Source organism: Callorhinchus milii, unplaced genomic scaffold (genome assembly GCF_018977255.1).
Source record: "Callorhinchus milii isolate IMCB2004 unplaced genomic scaffold, IMCB_Cmil_1.0 Scaffold9, whole genome shotgun sequence".
Lineage (NCBI taxonomy): Eukaryota > Metazoa > Chordata > Chondrichthyes > Chimaeriformes > Callorhinchidae > Callorhinchus > Callorhinchus milii.
Genome location: NW_024704750.1, coordinates 4,017,980 through 4,042,082, shown reverse-complemented (window position 1 = coordinate 4,042,082; position 24,103 = coordinate 4,017,980). Strand labels below are relative to the sequence as shown.

The 24,103-nt window shown below is 39.4% G+C and overlaps 1 protein-coding gene across 1 annotated transcript; it reads right to left on the bottom strand.

The window, feature by feature from the left end:
- Window positions 1-10,271: 10,271 nt before the first annotated feature.
- On the bottom strand, window positions 10,272-23,762 carry LOC103185364 (potassium channel subfamily K member 10). The gene is made up of 6 exons (XM_007903816.2): window positions 23,559-23,762; window positions 22,273-22,390; window positions 18,714-18,874; window positions 16,212-16,398; window positions 13,278-13,420; window positions 10,272-11,861 (listed from the first exon to the last, which is right to left on the bottom strand). Exons 1-6 carry the CDS (start codon window positions 23,745-23,747, stop codon window positions 11,259-11,261), a joined length of 1,401 nt encoding a protein of 466 aa, XP_007902007.2. The 5' UTR covers window positions 23,748-23,762; the 3' UTR covers window positions 10,272-11,258.
- Between the last annotated feature and the right edge of the window lie 341 nt (window positions 23,763-24,103).

Here is a 24,103-nt window from a genome sequence, read left to right as displayed (position 1 = left end):
ACCCATTTCCATTCATTATTTTATTTTTAATTACTGAACTCTGACTTTATCCATAGGGGGATAAAAATAGCTAAATCCTAATTCCACGCAGACGTCTCAGTTTTAGTCTGCAAGACCAATTTGTCTTGAAATTTAAGACTGCACAGAACTGTGGAAAATGCTTAAATTCGGTCTTAAATTGGAACGCCAGTTCCCACACAGTTCTTGAAAAATAATGTCATTCTTCTGTTTTCTCTAAATTCCTGGACCCATCAGTAAAGCTGACTCAGTGAAGCCAATTGAAACCTTCACGGAACCCAATATTGCAGCAAGCATTGTGATTTATCAAAAAGATTCTACTGTATTGTGAGATGGCCTTGAGCCAAATTATACATGCAACTGTTTTGTATTGATTCATCAGTTGTCATGGTAGGTGTTATCTACAAAATGTAACTGACTGTCCATTTTACTCTGTACTTTTTGTGGGTCAGCCAGGGGTGTCTGACACATGTGGAAACCCATCACCATGCTTATGAATATCCAAACCAAACTGAGAATTCCATGCATCCTCCCACCTACACATGGAAATCCCAGAGATAAATTGTTGGAATGGAATGCGCACTCTCTCTCCCTTTATATATAATTTATATGTTAACTTATATATTCACTTTATATATCTGGTCATGAAAGATATCTCAAGACATCGCAAAAGTGATACGTAACACTATATAACATACAGATGCATTTTTTGTTATTAATACTTTCACCCGCAGACAAATTGAAAACCTTGCCATAGAAAAAAACCTTTGCAAACCAGATCAGAAGGTGAAAAGGTTCTTTGTGTGAATTCATTGGTAGGAAATATGATGAAAGGTTCGAAGCAGGATCACTTCTAACCATATTATTTCTTAGTCTCTGCTCGCTGCCGTCCTCCCACATCAGCAATCAGCAGCCCACTTTATTTCCAAGCCGAGATTCTTTACTGATAGCAGCAGATGCTTCAATTACAATCTGTCTTGTCTGTCTTCAGTAATATCCTCCTTCCCAGTAAAAACAGTATCTGCAGAACTCAATGACGTTGGCTGAGATGAGTCTGGACAGAAATAATAATAATAGTCATTACATTTGGTGTAGCTTCTTATCATGTCATCGAGACACCTCAAAGCCCTGCACAAGATATGTAAAGTGGATCGGCTAAGTATTTTGTGGGCAAAACGCGGCAGCCAGTTATGCACTGCAACGTCTGACAAACAGCCATGGAGTGAGTGACCAATTGTATTTGGGGGAATTGTCGGTCGCCTCCGACAATGCAACGAACCCCATCACTGCGTTGGAGTGTCATCTTAGTTTAAATGATTCCAAGTTCCAATGTGGGCTTGAACCCACAACCTTCTGACTCCGAGGCGAGAGTGCTGCCACTGCGCCAGGCTGACAGAGCTGTTCATGTTCAGGGTGGGCTCTTAATGCGAGTTTCAGATCAGAACCTGAACAGTATTTCAATAAAGGTAATGACTAAATCTGAACATTTAAAGTCTGCTTTTCTGGTGAAAGCTCAATAGTTGGCGCCAATGGCCATTTCCATTAATTACATGTCTTGGCTTTAGGATGTCTGGAACCCCTGTGAAAATGTCAGCCCACATTCAACACATTGACAGCACCATTCAAATACTTACATGCTATGGCATTTACCTGAATGTAAGCCTCAATGGTAAATCTGTGCATCTCACCAAATGCGATGAAGAATGATATCAATCTTGTTGAAGCTTGGACACTTGATCAGCAGGCGTCTGCCTTAAACAAGTGAAGCCAAGCCGTTCTGAGTGACACCAGAACAATCTGCACCGAACCGTGTACAGCAGTTTGACAATGTTTACTTTCTCATCTCCTGCACTTACAAGAAACCTTCAGCAAGTACAGGATTAATTGATCCCTCGGCGACTATGTTTTTTTTGTTACAGGTTCTTGCAGACTGTGGATGTTGTATTTATCCTTGCATTCTATGCTGTTCCATTCGGGAGGAGGTCTCAAAGCTTGTCACAGAATCCTATTGTGAAGTGTAGTGACTGTTTATTTTGTAAATTTAACAGACTACACAGCAAAACAGCAGCTTTTACTTTTTTAGACCCCACCATCATAACAAACATGCTCACAAAATATAGAGACAATTCACTTTACGGTATATTCTGTGAAGGGCCTTGAGACATCTTGATGACGTGATAAGGTGCTATCTCAAATGCTCAATTATTATTATTATTTAGTTATCTGGGGAAGGGCAATGGGTCATTTCTGGCCAGCTGAGCGTATTAAATTTGTTTCATTTCAATTTAGCTCTGATTGAGTGGTTAATTTTACTGCGGGCTGATTTGCTAGATTGGAAATGGAACATGTGCCAGCCGTGGTGACAAAGCTCTGGGTTGTCTCAACCTTTCAATATTTTAAATAAATCCTCCCGTAGTTTGCTCTGGGCACCCAACTAAGGGTCATTTAAATTTGTGACTCTGCGGGTGAAATATGAACTGACACAAATTTCCTTTTAAGTCGTAAAATTTAATAAAAGATTTGCAAGGTTATACATAATCAAAATGATACATTTCATCAAGTCAACTTAATGTTTACGACGGGTTAGTAATCAAATTAATTCTTTCAACGGTTTTATATAACAATAAATAATAATAATCCTTGCATTTGATATAATGCCTTATCACATTGTTGAGACGTCTCAAAGCACTTCACAGAATATATTGTACAGTGTATTTTTGGGGGAAAATCTTGTTCTGGCATGTGTGAAAATGCATTGGTTGCATTCCTGTGGCGAACTTGCAAGATACTGCATGTCAATAGGTCTGATAAAACTGCTGTTCTTCTTGTGTTTGTGGTTGGCCATTTAGGTAGATTCTAAGATCAGGAATACAGTTAACAATCAGCTCTGCTAGAACTGTCAGATGAATATCAACAAAACTGTCAGCGCTCTATTTTGTTGTAATCTTTTTGTTCTCTGCATTATCACTTATACCTTGTGGTCTTTTGAAAGATTCAGCCTCAGGAACTCAACGTGCAAAGCCCAGTTTATTGCCGATTTCACCAGCTTTGTTTAAATGGGGGAGAAACAATGTACCAAAACGTTACTTGATCATGAGCTAATGAAAGCTTCGAGAAATCTCTTCATTTACTAATGACACGAACAAGTGCTTAATCACCACCACCACCAACAGCAACAATATGCACCTATATGATGTCTTTCACGTCGAATAACATCTCAATAAGGAATCCGTGGAGTCTAATGAGAATGGGAGTGGGTGTTAGGCTTGTGGAACCGAACACAGGAAAGGATGCAACGTTCTGGATAAGCTGGAGCTTATGGGAGTATGAACTTGAAATGCCAACGGCCAATTGAGAATGTGCAATTAAAAAAAACTCAAGTCTGAAGAATAAAACCATGCAATATGTTTATCTCAAAGAAGATGGCAATTTTGACCGGAGTTGGCAAACAAGCTTGTGTCTTGGAAGCAATACTTCCCACTCACTATGATTTCCTCACAGAGAATGTCTGCCAAAAGGTTACCAAGAGGTTCGGGTTTGGAGCGAGATGTATTTTGTTCACCGCAGTCTGGAAACGAGAAAACGTCAGTCTACAAGAGTCAAAAGTTTGTGCTTCCTGGAGTTAGCGTGGGAGCTACAGTGTCATGTTGCTATGCATCATGTAGTGTTCCTCCTTACAAGTCACCTCCTTATCCTTCTACCATCAATGACTCTAAGTACGGATGATCATGCACCAGTTAGCCAATTTGGGAAAGATCCGAGCTTAATGCATGATTGTTTATGTTTGCAGAAGTACATGAAGCTGGATCCTATGAGAAGTCCTGAAGGAATTCTTTAGATTTTGACAAGAAGAAAAATGTCTGCTGCTGGCAGTTCGAATCATTTTCATTTTAATTAAACGAAGGAAGGCTTTGGCGCATATGTGCATTGGTTAATGACTGCATTTGAAAACAAATGCTGTCACTTCTCATCGCACTAATGTAATTTTTCTATTTTTCATTATTATTGTTGCTAGATTTGTGAGGTCATACTGTGGTTTACTGCAAGCCGAATTCATAGTTTTCCATTGATAGCACTGTCTGGCAAGGTTTCCCGCTGCTTTCTCTAACACGTTAGGACCTTGGCTTGCAGGTTTAACAGGAGCTGAGTGAGAGCATTCCCTGGCCCCAGTAACTGGTCTACCATCCCAAGTCCTGCTGATGAGCCAGGCTGGCTTTGCTGTCATCAGCAGTTCCCTGGAGTACTGCAGACCCTTCTGGCTCAGCAATCAGACCACCCAGACCGCCACATTACATTCATTAAAAATGACAGTACTAAATGTGAAAAAATAAGAACTTAATAAACTGCTTAATAAGCTGCTATTGCTATTCAAGAAGCGTCTGTAAGAGAATGTGAAAACAACTGAGCAATTGCATTCAATTTATTGTAATACCAGGTCAGACCATCTCATAGAAATTCAATGAGTCATGAAAATAGTTCCAAGTCATTTTAGTCAAATATATTCTGTGTTAGAGACAGTCCGAAAATGACTTTCTTTCAAGCCAATAGAACATTATTTTTAAATGAGATTTTTATCCTTGCATGGCGAGACATTTTGTTCTGGAACATCATTTGAGGGATCTTCAGAGATAATTATCAGCACTGTAATAAGCAGCAAAGAGGCTGAAGCTTAAAAAGAAGCATATTGTGGAAATCAGTGTAGTGGTAGCTATGAATTGTTATATATGCATTTACATAAATGAACAGTTACCTCTTGTAATCCTTCTTAATCATAACGATTTGGTCACTCAATCCTTGACTGTTTGTGGGACACTGCTGTGTGCAATTGGCTGTCGTGGTTTGCCCACAAAAATTACAGTCAATTCACTTTACAGTATATTCTGTGAAGCGCTTTGAGATTATTATTATTGCAAGGATTATTATGATTCTTGACCAGCACTTGACCAAACAAGGGCGTCTACTGACAACTCTCCTTCAGAAATCATTCCTGGTGCCTTCCTGAGTCTGTCAGGCCAAGGCTCAGAGGTCTGCATGAGGATCTCCCATCACGTCTTCACATCAAGGCTGACAAAGCCACTTACTGATGCTGTACTCTGGTTGGTGTGGTTGAGAAGGTTGACATTATCGATGGGATATACAGAACTCTGTTTGTTTTGGATGCTCTTAAGCGTGATGGTGTGTTTCTGCAAGTGTCAGACACTTGGTTGGGCAAATCAAATAAAAACTTATTGCCCCTATTTCCAACTTGTTACTGGGGTCACTCACAGTAAAGATGTGCAATTCACCTGCCGTGTTTCACCCACAAAATATACAGTCAATCCACTTTACAGCATATCCTGTGAAGCGCTTTGAGACGTCTCGAAGACGTGTTGAGGCACTATATCAAATGCAAGGATAATTATTATTAAATTCCCCTTTTGTCAGATTGTTCAATTTATCTGCATCTTAATGTGCTCCCACCGCACCCCAGTCTGCTGATGTATCCGGGTATATCTGCAGGCACTTCAGAAGCATCGCGATCGATCTCAGAATTCTGGTTGAAGGTAAGTAAAGGTATTGTGCCGGCGTAGCTTGGGAAGCCTGACAAACCCCGGCGGAGCATTTCCACCAGGGCTCTCAGGTCCCTTTATGTTTTAAAGGTTAAAACCGTCGGTTTCTCAAACGTGGCCTTTAGTTTCTATGGTTACGAAAAGGCCTTCCAAAATCAATGTTTTGCAACAGGCTGAGCTAAAACAGGCAATCTATGTTTTATCGCAGCCAATGCCTGAAGTATTCCGATGCACACTTCGGTGTTTGTTTTTTCTCTCTGGAATGATGAAACACTTCACTTTTGAAGCTTTGGTCTATAATAAGGATAATAATATAATAATATTTGCAATATTAACGTCTATTTGTTTTCTTTCGTTACAATTTTGATCCTCCACAAGTCGGAACAGCGCAAAGGAAACGCACCAATGATTTTAAAGACTTAAAGGAAACAGGAAATATAGGAGAATAATTTTAAAAAGTGTATGTTAAAAAAAAAGTTATTTTCTTTTAAAAAAAAAGATGTAAAAGTGGTGAAATGTCCTCAAGGGCAATGAAAACGCAACCTGCAATAGATTTAGATAGGATTAGTATGTGAGAACTGAACACAGCCTGTGGTTATTGCGGACAATACAACAACAACTTGCATTTGTAAAGCCCCCTTCACGCCGAACGGTGTCTCGGAGCGCTTAAATGCTGTCTGTGCACTTGTAATAATAATAATAATAATAATGATAATGATAATAATCCTTGCATTTGATATAGCGCTTTTCATGTCTTCTAGATGTCTCAAAGCACTTCACAGAATAGGCTGTAAAGTGAATTGACTGCATATTTGATATATACATATATATACATGATCATATATATATCATATATATCACGTATAATATTTGATTATACATGATCAACTCATCTTAATTTTGTGTGTGTGTGATTTTCTTTGTGACTCAGAACTTTGGGGAAAGACCCTATAGTAATGTAATTTGTTGTTGTTTCCGAGAAACAAAGCAGAAAGCAGATGCTCCTGTTGGAGCACGTCTCCTCTTCAGCAGGTATGGAAGAACGTGAGTCACAGCAACAAGGCGACTGTCATTTCCTTTCAGTCGCTGGCACTCTATCTATTTCTGTTCTAAAATAAAAAGCTCGAGCAGGGGAGCCAACACCAAGGGGCACAGTGGGCTAAATGGCTTCCTTCTGCGCTATTAACATCTTATTATTTTAATGTGTGTGAGAGAGAGCAGGAAGGACGTCTTGCTGGGCAAGTTATATTGCTCAGTCACCCTTTCTTCCCTGCATCAGATGCTCAGGTTGTTTGTGAGGAAGCAACCATGAGGCACACAGTAGGGAAAGGTACCTCTGGTGAGACGGATCTACACGATACTGGAATTTTTATCAGGATTCAGCTGATTGAGATTTATTGGTTAGTGTCGGAAGGGAAAACAAATAGAAAAGCGAGAAAATAGAGGGAGCCAGAGACGGGTCATTTTCCTAATATCCTAATATCAGTGGTTAGAGCACTCGCTTTGCAAGTGAGAGACCTGAGTTCAATTCCAGGCAGGTCAGGGCCAAACCTTGGGCAAGTTTCCTTATTCCACGCAGAGCCTAATAATAATCCCTCCAAAAAAACAAAACAATAATAAATTGGTCATTTTCAATCCATGACTGTTTGTGGGACATTGCTGTGCGCAATTGGCTGCCGCGTTCGCCCACAAGTATACAGTCAATTCACTTTACAGTATATTCTGTGAAGCACTTTGGGATGTCTAGAAGATGTGAAAAGCGCTATATCAAATGCAAGGATTATTATTATTATTTTATTATTATTATTTAACCTTTCATTGCAAAATATGTTTTGTAAAATCTATTTTAAAAAAATTTTTTTAGAGCCTGTGGTCAAATGCAACATTCCTGAAACATTGCATTTCAGCCGACAGAATATTCCTACCCTTACAATTGAGCTAAGATAATAAAAATAATAATCCTTGCATTTGATATAAGTTCTCCAAGTCTGCCATTTTAACTCTGATATCATGAGTATAAAGGAACAGCAAATTCTCTTGGTTTAGGTAAAATCCATAGATTTTGCAACTATTGATCATTGACGTCATGGCAGTTTGTGGAACTTCGCTCTGCACAGATAGCCTACTGTGTTTGCATACAAAATACAGTCACTACACTTCACAGTGGATCCTGTGAAGCACATTAATAATAATAATCCTTACATTTGATGTAGTGCTTTAACACATCAAGACATCTCCAAGCGCTTCACAGGATAAACTGCAAAGTGAATTGATTGTGTATTTTGCGAGACCCCCATTGCACACAGCGATATCCCACAGACAGCTGTGGAGTGAGTGACCAATTTTATTGGGAGGATTATTGGGGGTTCTCCGAAATTCTGTATCAATGGAATAAATACGGAACTCCATACTTTGGCTTCTGAGTCACAAGGGCTTGAACCACCCACTCGCAAAGAGAACCCAGCGACTGAAGTCTGACTTGCTTTTGTACAAAAGATTGTTCGGTGACTTACTTGAAAACACACAGATTAACTCCAAAGATTAGTTCTTGTCAAAACACAAGTCGGCGGAGCTAATTTAATTAGGAGTGCGAAATAGAAAAGACGAAAGTATAGAGACTGGATCGAGTTTATTCAGCACAGCTCCTTTTTTTCCCCTTTCCACCCTTCATTAAGGGTATGAGCAATAGTCTGGGTAATGCAATCTCTTTCTTTTAATCCAGGTTAATATTTTAGATGGCCTAATCCACTTACAAATATGTATTGGAGCCCCAATAAGTAGCCCGATGGGGGCAGAAGGCAATAAGATAATCTCAGAGTTGATCTGATTCATTAATAATATAATAATCCTTGATTTCATGAATGCCTTTCATATCGGAAAGCAGTTACAAAGCATCTCACAGGATTTACTGTGAAGATCAGTGACTGTGTATTTTGCGTGAATCTTGTGGAGTCCTGTAGCTCAGTGGTTAGAGCACTCCCTTTGCAAGTGAGAGACCTGAGTTCAATTCCAGGCAGAGGGCGAAACCTTGGGCAAGTTTCCTTACTCCACACAGAGCCTAATAATAATCCCTCCAAAACCAAAAACAATAATAAATTGGTCATTTCAATCCACGACTGTCTGTGGGACATTGCTGTGCGCAATTGGCTGCTGCGTTCGCCCACAAATATACAGTCAGTTCACTTTACAGTATATTCTGTGAAGCGCTTTGGGACGTCTAGAAGACGTGAAAAGCGCTATATCAAATGCAAGGATTATTATTATTATTATTTAATTCAGTGGATTCATCTTCTGCACCTGTAAACAGCCAGAAATTGTCTGTCAGGTTCGCCTACAAATGCAACAGTTGAACAGAGAAGGGATTATCTCCCAGTTGCTTGTTCACCACTTTCCAGATTAATTGGTCATTGACCTCATGGATGTTTGTGGGGCACTGCTGCCACAAATGGCTGTCACATTTTTTTCACAAAAGTAGTCACTAACTTGACAGTCGTCACAACTGCAGTGTTTTTGAGATATTATAAGGTGCTATAAGATACAATACAAAATTACATTTGTTTATCGCCTTTCACGTCGGGTGGATATACCAAGGCGCTGAACAGTCAGGGATTTGAACCCGAGCAGGGGGATGGGATCAGGGAGGGTGGAAGGCAGGGAGGGTAGGAGGTTGGTTGAAGGTGCAGTCGAAGAGGAGGGTCTTGAGATGTGCCTTGAAGGAGGTGAGGGAGGGAGCGAGGTGAAGCGAATGTGGGATGGAGTTCCAAAGGGTGGGGGCTGAGAGGCAAGTTCGTTCCTTTACTTTTGGTTTGTTTTTTAACAGAATTGCGGTGTGAATAGTTTTGTTAAACAAAAACTGCATCAGTTCTGCACTAAGAACTTGCATAGCACTTGAAGTGACACATTCCCTTTGGCATAACAGAACAAACATTATTTTCCACTCAAGATTTTGCCATTTTGGCACATTTTTCCACTCAAATCACTGTACAGTACTGACAGTAACTCAAGCAACCTGGCTGTAGATAAGATAACGACCACTTTAATTGGTGATGTGTCGTGAAGCGATCTACAAGTTGTATTCAGTCAGCCTCAATCATCAAACGACATCATCACTCAAAGACTCAAGGAAAGAAAAAAAACATCTCAAAGTTCTTGAGGTTTTTTTGTTTAATAAAAAATAATTATGCAACTTCACAGTAATAGAGAAAGATGCCGACGGGGATCTCTGCTAGAAAAACTTCATCAGGAACCCGTCACCCGGAAAGCCTTGTCACTGAGCCTAGTGATGTTCTACCAATTCCAATGCTTGGAATACTTCTTGATTTCCCACTTTGTAAAGAACACATATTTCATGTTTAGCAGCAATTGAGTTACTCCCTTCAAGGTGTTATGGTTGCAGGCACGAATTTCAGCGATATCTCAAATAAATCTATCAGGTTACAAACAGTGTGGATCTTTCCATCCGCACACACTCAGTTTGAGACTCTTCAAAAGAGTGCCTGACTAAAGTGGGTGAATCTGCTTTTAGTCCATCTTGATCCCCTGTAGGGAGCTGTGTTAAGTGCCTGATTTGTCTGTCCACCCTCTTCAGTTGAAGGACAACCAGAAACCCAACATAAAGAGAGGGCAGAGAGGGCTCAAACACCAGCCTTGAATGATGTGGGAATAACAAAAATGGCAAATCATGGATCAAAAATATTCGTTTACCAGGCTCTGTCTTAATTCTATTGATGCCATTTTTCAATAAGCATTTACGAATTAACTGTAAATGAATCGCAGATCACAGACAAGAAGAGAATGATCATAGATAAAGACACGAACATGCTTTCTTTTTTTTTGATGTATTACTTACTTCTTGCGTTATATTAGTCCCCAAACACCCAATTTTTTTTTAAAACCTAATGTAGGAAATGTTGTAAAAGCAGGAACCGAGGGAGCCCTCAGATCCCTGTGCAATCAATAATCATCAAGACCAGTCCTAGAAATCTTAGTAGTAAACTTAGAAAGTTATGGGCATGCACACCTCAGTCTCTGTTAAGTGAGTCTCCAACAATTCTGGAAAGGCATTAATCTGCCGCAGAATTCTTACTCGATGTATCAGAAATACGACCTTGTGATTTTTGAAAGAGTTCACGCAGAAGGTGTTGAGTAAATGCTCAAAAACTGCTCTTTTTTTTAAAAAGAGCAAGATCCCCTACAACAAATGTTTGTTTAGAAATGTTTGACATCCATCCGTCACAATGAATTCATTGAAGTCGGAATCATCGCAGCAATGATCATCCACGGAGCTTGCTTGGCGCTTCTGATTATCATATCATTGAACTACCCTCTTCTTCCTTAAGCAAGGTATACTGCATTGGTACTGGCACTGGGTTTTTTTGTTCATTTTGGTCCACATTTACATTATGTTAGACTTCAAACACATTCCCACAGATCAAAAAACTGATTAATCGCAAGCTGACGTGTAAGATATTTGGTACATCAACTTATATCATTGGGGGCACAATAAATCCACTGAAAAGGTTTGTGTAGATCATGCACATGTGAAATGTATGATCTCCCATTGATTTTTTTCTGTTAATTATAATAAGGCACATGTCCAGCAATTTAAAAACAAAACCCTCTGCAAAACAATCTTCTGCATTGTTTAACCAAGTGTTTCTTTCGGATCTGATATGAAAGATATTTCCTATCTCATATCTTTTTCTCGATTAATTTTCTATCCTCTGGATTTTTGGTTGCATTGGACATTCTGTCATCTTCCGGGTGCTGAATATAATTTGTTATTGCTGGGACACCCATGTTACACTCTTTCTCCGTCTCCTGTTCCTTGTTCTCCTCGTCCAGAGTGTAAGTACCATTGGCAAACGTTTCATAAATTTTCCTGACATCCTCTGGTATCTCTTTCTTCAGTTCCTTGTTTTTGAACCTCTTGGCCACTCTCACTGACAATCCAAATTTATTGTAGATGTTGTCTTCTGACGATCCTTGCATGTGTTCGTTGTACTGCTGCTCCTTATGCTGCAGATTGTTCGGTTTGCCATCGATGCTCTCTTGAGACGAGGTTTTGAACTGGCCCGTCTCCAGCCCGGCAAACGCCAAGCGTTTCTCAGGGGAGAGCATGTCCAGGGAGTGCGCTCGCTGGTCCAAGCCAAGCCTTCTCCGCTCCATGTTCCGGATGGTCGCTGCTCTCTGGAGCTTATCGTGAATCTCCACACTCAGCCGCCTCCGTGTCTCCCTGAACTCTGCCTGTACGTTTGCTTTCCATTCAACAGCGTGAGCCTTGATCTCCCCGACCTGCCAAGCACACAGCAAGTGAGGTTTATTTTTTAACGCAGACGTAAAGCAGATATAAAACTAAATATCTAGCAAATACGTAGGAACAGGTGTAGGCCATTCAGTGCCTTGAGTCTGTTCCTGGCTGATCAACTCCAATGCTCTATCTCCCCACCACCACTCCCCTCCTCACATGTCTTAAATATAAAACTAAGCATCTGCAAATGCTCTATTTTGGACATGCAACAAGGGCTCCCTTTCGGTATGCTAACTTCACAACATTATTGAACCAACCACAGTTATTACATTTAAAGCAGTGATACTTGAAGCAGAGTTCAAAAGTTCTAGCATTTGCTGGAGATACTTAGTTTTAAGAAGTGGGGGAGCGGAGGAGGGGGAGAGTTAATTCTCTTGTTGTTGGTAAATCCTATTATAATCCTAATCCTGGCAGAGTCAGAGCAGCAGATAACACGATGTTCTCACTCATTGTAAATCTCCTGACAAGTGAGGAATCATCCTGAAGAATTTCCTTATTGACAAATTCCCAACCAACATGCAAGAAAACACCAGTGAAGCAAAGAGCCAAAAACATCTTAACTGATTTATTTGTAGAAACTTAGCACATATTTGAATCAATTTACTTCATTACTCTGTGTAATGGAGCTTTCCCTTGCTCTTTGCATGCATTGATGGAAAACTGCAGCATGTGGTAATATCACCGGTGATAATATCACAATCTGTGTTTTTTTACCTCCTTGGTATTTAAAATGATAATTAAAACTTATAGGAATAATATTGTGACAAATACTATAGGAAAAGTAATTAATTTCTGATCAAAGCAAAGTATTAATAATGTGATCTCTGTCACCAAAGAAAAAAAACAATGTTAATGAGTGCCATCTGTACTAACTACTGTAGGAAAACAGTTTCCTCTGGGCTTACGTCTCCGAGGATTTAAATTGAGACTGTGTGAACGGATAATGATCATCTCGTAACTCCAATTGGAAGGAAGAGAGTTTAATTTCTTTTGTCTAGGCTGATTTGAACCCAGGTCCCACAAGTGAAAGAGGTGTTGTTATATTATTATTTATATATTTATTCAGCATCCTCAAATCCAATAGCATTTCCCCCACAAATAACAGTAAATCCACTTTACAGTACGTTCTGTGAAATGTTTTGAGACGTCTCAAAGAAGTGATAAGGTGCTATGTCAAATGCAAGGATTATTATTATTATTATTAATGTGCAACAAGGGATGACAGGGGTCTTATGAGGGACGTACTCTCCTTTGGTAAGTTAACTTTACAACGTTATTGAATCAACCACAGTTATTTAAAACACTGCAGCAAGCTCAGTTTTACTTTAGTTTTGTTTGCATTACCAATTTAGTATGTCAATCTTACAATGTTTTTTCCAACATTAAGAGTGGCGTCCTACCTCTTCCTTGGTTTTCTTGGATATCACACGGAGCCAGTCTCCGATCATGCTGAGGACTGCTGCAAAGTAGGCAAGACCCACTAGAATCCAGAACCAAACTAAGGGTTTATACCATTCTCGGTAATGGATATCTATGTCTCCACCTGAGTTAAAGGTCACACAGAGCAAAGTGTACATATTTTATAAAGACGTCATTTTTTTAAATGGCTTTTTATCATGCATTTGTACTGGAACACTGCAGGTTAATTTTCACTGTTCAACAAGTTTTAGTCACCCTTTTTTACCCAACAGCTGCAGTAACAATCATAACAATTATAACATAAAATGAACAACAAATTACACTTGTCTGGCACCCTTCACGTCGGAAATAATCCCTCCAAAACCAAAAACAATAATAAATTGGTCATTTTCAATCTACGACTGTTTGTGGGACATTGCTGTGCGCAATTGGCTGCCGCGTTTGCCCACAAATATACAGTCAATTCACTTTACAGTGTGTTCTGTGAAGCGCTTTGGGACGTCCTCCCGACGTGAAAAGCGCTATATCAAATGCAAGGATTATATTATATTATAATCAGGGCACTGGGTTTTTTGGACCGAAACACAGAACAATGTGAGCGATGGTCATGCCGTGAGTACTGAAAAGAAATCAGCTCAAGAACATAGAGAACAGCATTAGTTGACGGTATGGATGAGTGAGCTAGCTAGTTCAGATATTTGCTTTGCAACGAACGGACACAAGGCCATCAAACTCAGGGCCACCCCTGGGGAAAATCAGTGCTTTCAATCTAAAATTTAATAGGGAATATATATATTCACTGCAGTAACAATATTTTTGTGATCCTCTGTAGTACAAATAGTTGCTTTGCCGGCTTAAAAGATAGGCCACAAGCCCTTCTGTTTTGTGGCCATTATAGTTTCCTCTCACATTTTATTGATACCTGTGCCAGTTTCTTCCTTCTATATGCGACCTGCTCCTTCAATCATTCACATATGATTTATATGCGTTATATAATCTATTTAATGACAAGGCTAGTCGCACACAAGTACTTTGCAATTTGAAATATTGACCGAGAGTTGGACTTCCTACAGGAAGAAGCTCTGTTACGCTCTGAGGTGGTTTCGAAAAAATATATAATTCTGCATTTTTTTTTACATGGGTAGAAAAAGATTTTTTTTTTTAAAAAAAGAATAAATCTGAGACAAGACATCTCGCAAGCCAAGTGGAAGTAGGACAGTGGTGACGACAGATTCACAAGTGCCTAAGACCCGCGAATTACACCTGTCATATGTGTGAACAAATTAATTCTGCCATCACTGTGCGTGTGATGCTGTGGACTTGACAAACGAGCTGGGCTGAGCTTGGAGAAGCCCCATCAGGCTCTCAGCCCACAGTTAAGTTATTATTAACTGCCTGCCCGCGTCATTATCCCCGCAATAAAATAACGCTTTTCCAAATTAACAAAACGATCGCAGAATAAACAAGACATGATGTAAGAAGAGTGACGAATCTTAAAGTATGTTCCACAGGCTTTCTTAATGCCACAATCGCAGGGGATAGCGTGTAATACAATGCTCTCCCTGTCAAAGATCAGCCGGGACTCTCATTATTTCCAAATCATGGGCTTTCAGGCTGCCAGCTGCGCAAACAATGTCTGCAAAGGCCCAGGTTTCTGGCTGTGACTTGAGCTCATCCCAAGCTATCGGCTGAGTTGGACAACCTCAACAACATGTCCAAGTTAAATCATTTGCTACGCTTTTTGTGGTGACGCGACAATTGAGATTACTTGGTTATTGTCTTTTTAAAATGTTGCCATCAAAGTGGATTTTGATTGCAACAAAATCGATCAAGTTCTGTTTTTGAAGCTAAACGGGGGGGAAAAAATGTGTTTTCAAAAGAGCAGAGGAATAGCCGATCAGAAATGTATTTTCTGGTCTCGTAGTGAAATGGCAAGATCAATAATAATCCTCAAATGCTGTTGCGAATTATCACACAAAAATATCACACTCCGTTCACCAGGGCAGCAGCTATTTGAATAACATGAAGTTCTGTGGTATATTTATAATGGATTTAGATATTTCTGAAAGCGGATGCTATTTATATTGAGGGTGTGAGGGGAGAGAGGGGTTTGTCTGTCCCATCTCCAGAAGAGTGACTTTCACAGGCTATCCATTGGTAGACTTTTCACATCTGCATAAATATTTCATGCAAACGATCCAAGTTATTGTCGTGATGCACTGCCAGAAAAAATATATAAATGATTTATGAGCTACAGTTAATACAGTAATTTACCAGCAATCTGGTCCCAACAAAATCATGCTTAAAAGCTTTGATCTATTTCACTCCCTGTATCGAGACAAACAAAGTAATAATTCTAGTCCCATATAGTTAGAATTCATTGCAATTCTCCCAGACAAATAGAAATATTCAGATATTACAGGGTTATTGGTTCTGCTCTGCAATTTTACTGATGATGATAAGCCAAGTGCCATAAATTAACAAGGGAAATAACCTGCAAACCTTGAATTTTTAATGTTATCAACCATTGATAGCTGCTTTGGTTATGCCTCCATATCTCTGATTGAAAGTGAAACTGAGTTCTGTAACCTACAGGACTTTCATATGATGCCAAAGAACTTCAGCCCCTTTGTAATCACATTAAATGGATCGGAAATAATCGAAATAAATATGAATTCAGCTATTCAAGTAAATGAATGAAGCAAACTTACATAAACAATATTTCTTTTGATACTATATTTTAATCATATTTTACGACTGTTCTTCTGGGGAAATTTACTTTGTTGGCATAACAGAGATTTTAAAAGGTAAATTTGTTGTGATGAGTTCAGCATCTTGTAATATTGCCAATTGTAATTTCATTGTAGTGAACTTTACAGTGGAAGTGATTTCCCCAAAGTCAACACATTGTTTACCTGCTACGTAGTCACCAAATCCTACAGTTGTTAAGGTGATAACAACAAAATAGAGAGCTTCCAATGTTGTCCAACCTTCCGTGTGCTTGAAAATAAATGCTGGGATAGTCACAAAGACAAGGCAGCCCGCTAGAATGAAAAGGATTGTGGAGATGACTCGAATTTTGGTTTGGCTCACTTGCTTCTTCTGAAAAAAAAATCAGACCAGGTTTAAGACAGCAAAAAAATTACCTTTGTATAGCACCTTTCACGTCAGGTGGACAATCGCTTTAACTAATGAAACCAAATGTTGAAGTTGAGTCAATCCCTTGTGACAGTCTCGGTAGTCCAATTCCTGAGCCAGGCTGGTCTGTGGTACTCCAAGGCACTGCTGATGACTGGCCACCCTGGCTCAATGGCAGAACTTGGAGACAAGGGCACGGTATTCTCCTCACTAGCCTCCTGTTAAGCCTAATTTTGCCCTTGGGTATTCTCCACAAGAATGAGCTCTCCATATTGCTATGTACGTCAAATGCTCTCTTAGGAAACAGGATTTGTTATGCATGTTTCCTCTTCAATCTTTTGATTTTGTTGCTATCAGAGAGAGGGGGTAAATGCAAGGCATCAAAAAAAAAAGAATGGTGACTTAACCATATCCTATGTTTAGCTACAACAGAGGTTCATCGCCGTAGATTCAGCAAATATATTCTTTGGCATCTTTAAATCAAACAATTCGAACTACAGGGAAGATCAATAGCTCATTGCCATCAGAAGGGATCCGAGGATTCAACTCAGGTAATCTGATTCACTGAGTGTAAGATATTGAGCAGATCTGTTATAATACCATCGATTTAAGGAATTAATATAAGAATATTTTATGTTTTGTTGCTACACATTGACTACAAGCTATAAGCAAGTTTCCTTACTCCACACGCCTCTGTTTACCTAGCGGTAAGTAGGAACCCGGTTGTTAGTCGATCAGCGGATCGGTTTTCCGGGGGTAATAATTCATTCAAAAAAATAAATTGGTCACTCAATCCACGACTGTTTGTGGGACACTGCTGTGCGCAATTGGCTGCAACATTTCACCCATAAAAATACACAGTCAATTCACTTTACAGTATATCCTGTGAAGCGCTTTGAGACGTCTCGAAGATGTGATAAGCACTTTATCAAATGCAAGGATCATTATTATTATTCTGTACAACTATTGTATTATTCTGCATTTTTCAAATCAAATAGCTTTATTTAAATACTTAGATGCTACCTATGTGAAGAGCGTTATCACATCGCCACCATTATTTAAATGCAAGATGCTGTTGTTTGTTTAGCAGTAAATGGCCATGTCACATATTTTATAGCTCTGAGCTGATCTAAAGGTTAACTGTTAACTCTCATTAGTGTCCAGTGTACAACTGTGCTAGATTTATACGGCTGGAAGCGACTAATGGAAGAGCGATGTGGAAAAGGAAGTTTAATTTAAACTTCCTGCTCATTATATCGCATCGGGCAGTTATCAAATGAACAGCTGAGGCACAGCTTAGCACAAGGGCAGAGTTCCAGATTTGGAAGAGACCCACTTAATGTTAAATATCCACTCGCACAATTAGCTCTTTATGACATTAATATATGATGGCTTGAAAACTCTTGGGTTATCAAAAAGACCACCTGGCCTCTTGCAATTGCAATGAACTATAGGCTGAGAAAAGCTCAATTTGATTCATTGATCAACCTTAACCAGACTGCTCCAAACTCGCCTTTTCTCGGTGATCGCTGACTGGATCAGAGGGCAGCATGATTCACATTGCCTCTGTCCACAGTTAAACATTCCAGGCTTCACAGTAAATCATTAGTAAAAACGTAGCATTAATCAATTCTAGTGGTAACTTTCAGCCACTTTCATGTAGAGAAAACTCAAAGGCAGAATTACAATTTCACCATAAAGAAATTAATTTTTATTACAATGTTTGCTCTTAGCGTGAAGCACATATTAATCTTTCATTGTTATTGCATTGGTTGCCCTAAAATTGGGAATAATGCCAATCTTTACATTTTAGGCTTCTGTCCACTGGGAACTAAATTGGACTACTTTGATTCAGTTAGCAACTAAAAAGAGAGAACTCCTTTCTGAACTGAAATCTACTGTAGCTCCCTGCAGCTGAACATAAGGTGTACAATTTGAGAAAATGCAAACTCAATAGTGAGTTTGATTCCATTTCCAAAGATTGGGTTTGGAGAGATGGTTTTGTTAATGGGATCAAATTTCGAGAATTACCTACAGCAACAACAACTTGCGTTTATATAGCACCCTTCATGCCGAATAGAGTCCCGGAACCCTTGACAGTGGTGGAGTCTGTCGCCAAGTCAGGGGGAGAGGGAGAGGGAGGGGTAAGGTGACTGCAAGCACATCAAAATTGAAGGTCTCTACCTGATTATGGTCCATACAGGTGCTTATATAGGTAACGTTCACTGTAAATACAGAGCAATGCAATTACAACAAATCGTATCTGTGTTTACACTTACTCTGAACACTCTCTCCACTTTGGCAATACTTTTTCCGAAGATTGTGCCCAACTGATCCCCAATGCCTGCCAGCAAAAAACCGAAGAGAGGGATCCCGAATATTGCATACAAAATGCAGAATATTTTGCCTCCTTCAGTGCTGGGCGAAATATTCCCGTATCCTGTCAAATAAACATAGAAAAACGTTTCTGGGTTGTAATATCAAACACAGACTAGTGCATTGATAGTTAGCAAACTGCTCTATTCTCATGAACAACTATTTGGGACTCAATATGCAGTGCAATATAAATTTAATCGGATTCTTTATTGAGGAACTCCATTAGAAATTCCACTGACCCAAGGAAACTCCATTCAAAATCAGATTGTGATCCACCGAATGCTTCGCGCATAAAATATAGTCGATTCACTTTACGGTATATTCTGTGAAGTGCTTTCAGACGCATGGAAGACGTGATGAAGTATTAAATCAAATGGAAGAAATATTATTATTATTTATTTATTACTTTGGTCAATGATTGCACCCAACTGAGCCCCAATCCCTGCCCGCAGAAACAACAACAACAATTTGCATTTATATAGCACCCCTCACGCAGGGTAGGGTCGCAGATCGCGTGTCAGTGGTGGAGCATGATGCCGAGCTAGGGGAAAGGGGAGTTGATCATAAGCACGGTCGAAGAGGAAGGTCTTCAGGTACAATTGAAGATGGAGAAGGAGTGGCGTTCCCACAGTTAAATGGGAATCCATATCGAAATCCTTATTAAGGAATCCTGTCATAAGAATATTGCAAATTTGATCCTGTTGTCTGTTAAAACATTTCTAGAGATTTACATGAAAGATGCACTCAATTTTAAAGCCTGGCTGAAGAACCAACAGTAATCAATTAAGCCAATATAGATAACTTTTGGCTCTATCTCATTGTTTTTTTACAACTGATCCCACAACAGGCTTTTGTTAATTATGTGGTTCTTTCTGTTTGAATGATGGTTTGATCCAAAAATGCCCTTCACCAGGGCAAGTCATTCATTTAGTGGTGCTCATTCCCTGACAACCAGTTAAAATTCTAGCTGGAGACCCTAACAATAATAATATAATAATAATAATAATCCTTGCATTTGATATAGCGCTTTTCAAGTCGGGAGGACGTCCCAAAGCTCTTCACAGAATACACTGTAAAGTGAATTGACTGTATGTTTGTGGGCGAACACGGCAGCCAATTGCGCACAGCAATGTCCCACAGACAGTCGTAGATTGAAAATGACCAATTTTTTTTTTACCAAATGCCCGTCTCTCTGCCTAGATTCTGTCGCTTTGGCACCTTCTAATCTATAATGGAGAGTTCAAAAACATCAAGAAAATTCAGTCAGCAGAGTTAGTGATATACCAGAAAAAACCTTTCAGAGGTTGATGGTTTGAAGTAATATCTAACTAGATTATGCCAATATGCTTTGTTATTAATGTTTTATTATTGTCCTTTCCTGCATATGAAACAAAATATAGGAATTAATCTTTAATTATTCATGAACTGTAAATGCTGTTTCTACAAAATGTGTAGGTTGTATCGGTTTTGCTATTGGCATTATTGCAATATGTTAATTGGATCTAATTTATCACAACAACAAAATTGCATTTGTAAAGCGCCTTTCACGTCGGGAGAACGTATCAAGGCGCTGAACAGTCGGGGATTAGGACCTGAGCGGGGTGGGGGGGGGCCAGGGTGGGGATGAGGGAGAGCAGAGAGGTAGGAGGATGGCTGAAGGCATGGTCAAAAAGGAGGGTCTTGAGCCATGCCTTAAAGGAGGCAATGGATTAAATTTTGATACTTTACTTATCAAAATATAATTGCTGTGGCAAATTAACAAATCACATTTGTATGAAATAGAGAGATTAACGGTTGTGCTATTGTGAGTTTATTTTCACTGAATTATGCTCTCTTGAATCAATTTACAATATAGTTAATTACAACATAGATTTTCTTCTGCAGCTAAAAATGCTTACAAACCTTGATAGGTATCTTCAAGGACACCATTTATCTAACTTCAGGGCATTGTATGTTCCAGTTGATTACGAAAAAATAAGTTTTGGTGCAGTACTGCATCAATTGTAGGTTATAATAAAAAATAATCCTTGTAATTTGATATACTATAGTGCCTTTCACATCGGGGAGATATCTCAAACACTTCATAGGATTTACTGGGGTGTAGTGACTGTATTTTGTGGGCAAACGCAAACTTGTTAAATACATCTCACATAATTCACAGAGCCAAGGCATTATTTTGTTCATATATCAAATGCAAGGATTATATTATTAGATTATTAATTTCACAGAAAATGTGCAGTGGTTATGGAGAAGTCCAAGTCTGGATCACCCTATTTCCTTAATGGAGAACAATAAACTGAGCCATTTCAGAACTAACTACAACGACAAGTCCCTTGGTCCAGGTGGAATATTATCAGAAGGATCACCCTTTATGGCAAGTGGTACAATATATCGCTGTGTACCATCCGCACTGCTGAGGATACCTAACATTTCAAGTTCATTATTTCATTTCATCTCATTATTCCATAACAAGAATGAAATTGGTCATGAGTAACTGTATGACCAGGAAACGGATGCTTTGTTCATTTCTAGATTCCCATCAAAGCTGTGAATATTACCTACTTTGTGGAGTGCTTTGCTTTCCGGGCAAGTTACTTTGCTTTGCCAGCCTGACTTCTCGTGCAGAGTGCTGAATTTTTCATATCATGTTTAATAATAAAAAAAACTCGCGTTTTAATATATCTTGTTATCTCATTATTGAGACACCTCAAAGAGCTTTATGGGATTTTAACATCAAATGTAGTGACTGAGTACTTGTAGGCAAATGTACTGTAAAATCATTCGAGCGGTCTTCAGAGATGAAGCTCAGCACCATAATAAGCAGCAAAGAGGCTGAAGCTTAAAGCGAAGCATATTGATTTTTTGGATCTCCTTCATGGAAATCAGTGTAAAAGTAGCTATGAATTGGGTGCGTACTATTTACATTAAACTAGCCACACATCCCCAACTCGAGTTCATGCAGTGTTCAGAGTTTTGCATTTACATGAATGAACAGTTTCCTCTTGTATCCCTTCTTAATCATAACAATTTGGTCACTCAATCCTTGACTGTTTGTGGGACACTGACGTGCGCAATTGGCTTCTGCTGTGTGTTTCGACCACACAATCTACAGTCAATTCATTTCACAGTACATTCTGTGAACTGCTTTGAGATGTCTCGAAGACATGATAAGGCGCTATATCGTATGCAAGGATTATTATTATTATTATTATCTGGAGTGGACGTACAAGAAATACTTTGTTCTAAAAGGGCTTTCCTGAAAGTTATGTTCTTCTCTAATAGAAGGGATTTAATTGTATATATGTGACAGGAGAGTTATCATAAATCAAACCAAAAGACGAATGAGGCAAGATTTCATCACAGAGTCTCAAGTCTAGACTGATCTACATCCACCTGTTGCACTGAAACGCTTTTTCTTTCCAAAGTGGTTATGAATATTGATAACAAGGTTTCAAAAATTACCTATGGTGGTTATCACAGTCCCAGCAAAGAAAAAGGCACTGCCAAGCTCCCAGTGACTTGTGTTATTAGACGAGTTACCCACAGGACTCACCCCAGCACTAAGAGCATCAATTGCATGCTGGAGAGAAATGACAGAATGTTAATAAGTTAATTGCAGTTTCCTGAACACAAATAAGATCCTGCTTAGCAATACAACATCAATGATTACATTCCAATCTTATTCAACTGACAGTATCTACTGTAACAAAGTTATGTGAGTGTATTAAAATAATGCACAGCAAGTTTGTTACAAATGGTTAAAAAAAAACTTCCTTCGCAACCATCCAAGTTATATATAAAAATACACATTCAGAAACTATACTTTTAAAATAGCCTTTCTACAAGTGACCAATCTGTCCTAATTTTGTAACATTTGATATTCTTCTTGAACAGATATTTTGCCAGCAATTATATTAGTTTTTTAACAGAAGAACATAAGAATTGTTAGATGAAAGAAGACCAAAGTCCATCCAGTTTACCTTCCACCATCCTGGCGGTCGCATACACATGTTGTGTCCCAAACTGTATAATAATCTTACTATTACATGTTATGTGCCATCATTGCTCACGGTTGCTGGTTGATTTGATTTGTATGAAAGTCTTAACACTTGATTGGGAAGCCGGGCTTTGTATTTATAGCCACAAATAAGCCACTTTCTCAATGGACTGGAGATGGTGTAGCATGTGTGCTGTTTACAGGCCATTAACCCAATTGACGTAGAAACCATTTCAATACATTATAACTGTGTGGTAAGTCAGGATCTACATCCAAAGTGAAACATGTGTAATGTGTAAAATGAAACGTGTTTTGGAGATTTGTGATCAATTTCTCCCTCTCATATCGCGGCCATTCCGAAATGCTACACATATTTATAAAACGTTATCCTGCAATTTGTCTATCAGTCGAGTACTAAGCATTTGCTGGATCCATTCAAATTTTCAAGGCTGAGGTGGATGCATTTTGGTTAGGTAAGGGTATCAAGGAATAATGGGGCAAATGCGGGTAATTGGAGTTGTGGTACAGATCAGCCATGATCTACTAGAATGGCGGAACAGGCTCGAGAGGCTGGGTGGCCTCCTCCTGTTCCTATGTTCTCATATTCCTATGTTTAATCCATCTGCCTTTATCAAAGAAAAAGACAACTTAAACACAACAGTATCTGATTGATGCTATTTACACACAGGTGTACATTCTAAGCATACAGTTGATACACATGCGCACACCTGCTGTTCACGCATACTCTTACCAGAATCAGTATGTCGAGTTCCATGGGGGTCACACAGGGATGAGCTCGAAGAAACTCTGATTTCTCCACGGCGATCGTGTTCTTCTGCTTGCTCTCGAAAGGTTTCTCCAAGGCTCTGAAGATGGTGCCTCCGACCACGAGGTAAAGCACCACCACCACGAAGATGGCCAGCACGGTCTTCCACTTCATCACTGTGGGCGATGACTGGGGCACAAGGTCCATGCTGGCTACCATGGTGGTTCTGGAGGAGATGGAGAGCCTGGGCATAGGGTAGTGACCGTTACCCTTAGGGTCGCAGGCCTGCGCAGCGGTCTGAACCGCCACCGCAACTGCAAGATGAAAGCAGAGCCTTCAGAACAACAGCAACGACTTGCATTTATACAGCGCCCCTCGCCCAGGCGCCAGAGCGCTTGCTAATGCCACCAATTAAACACACGCTACACAAGGTTACAAGCAGGACAACAATAGTTGTATTGGCAGAGAGAGAGAGAGAGAGAGAACCCACAATTGTGCTTCATCTTGATTATATATTTTTCACCGTGGAC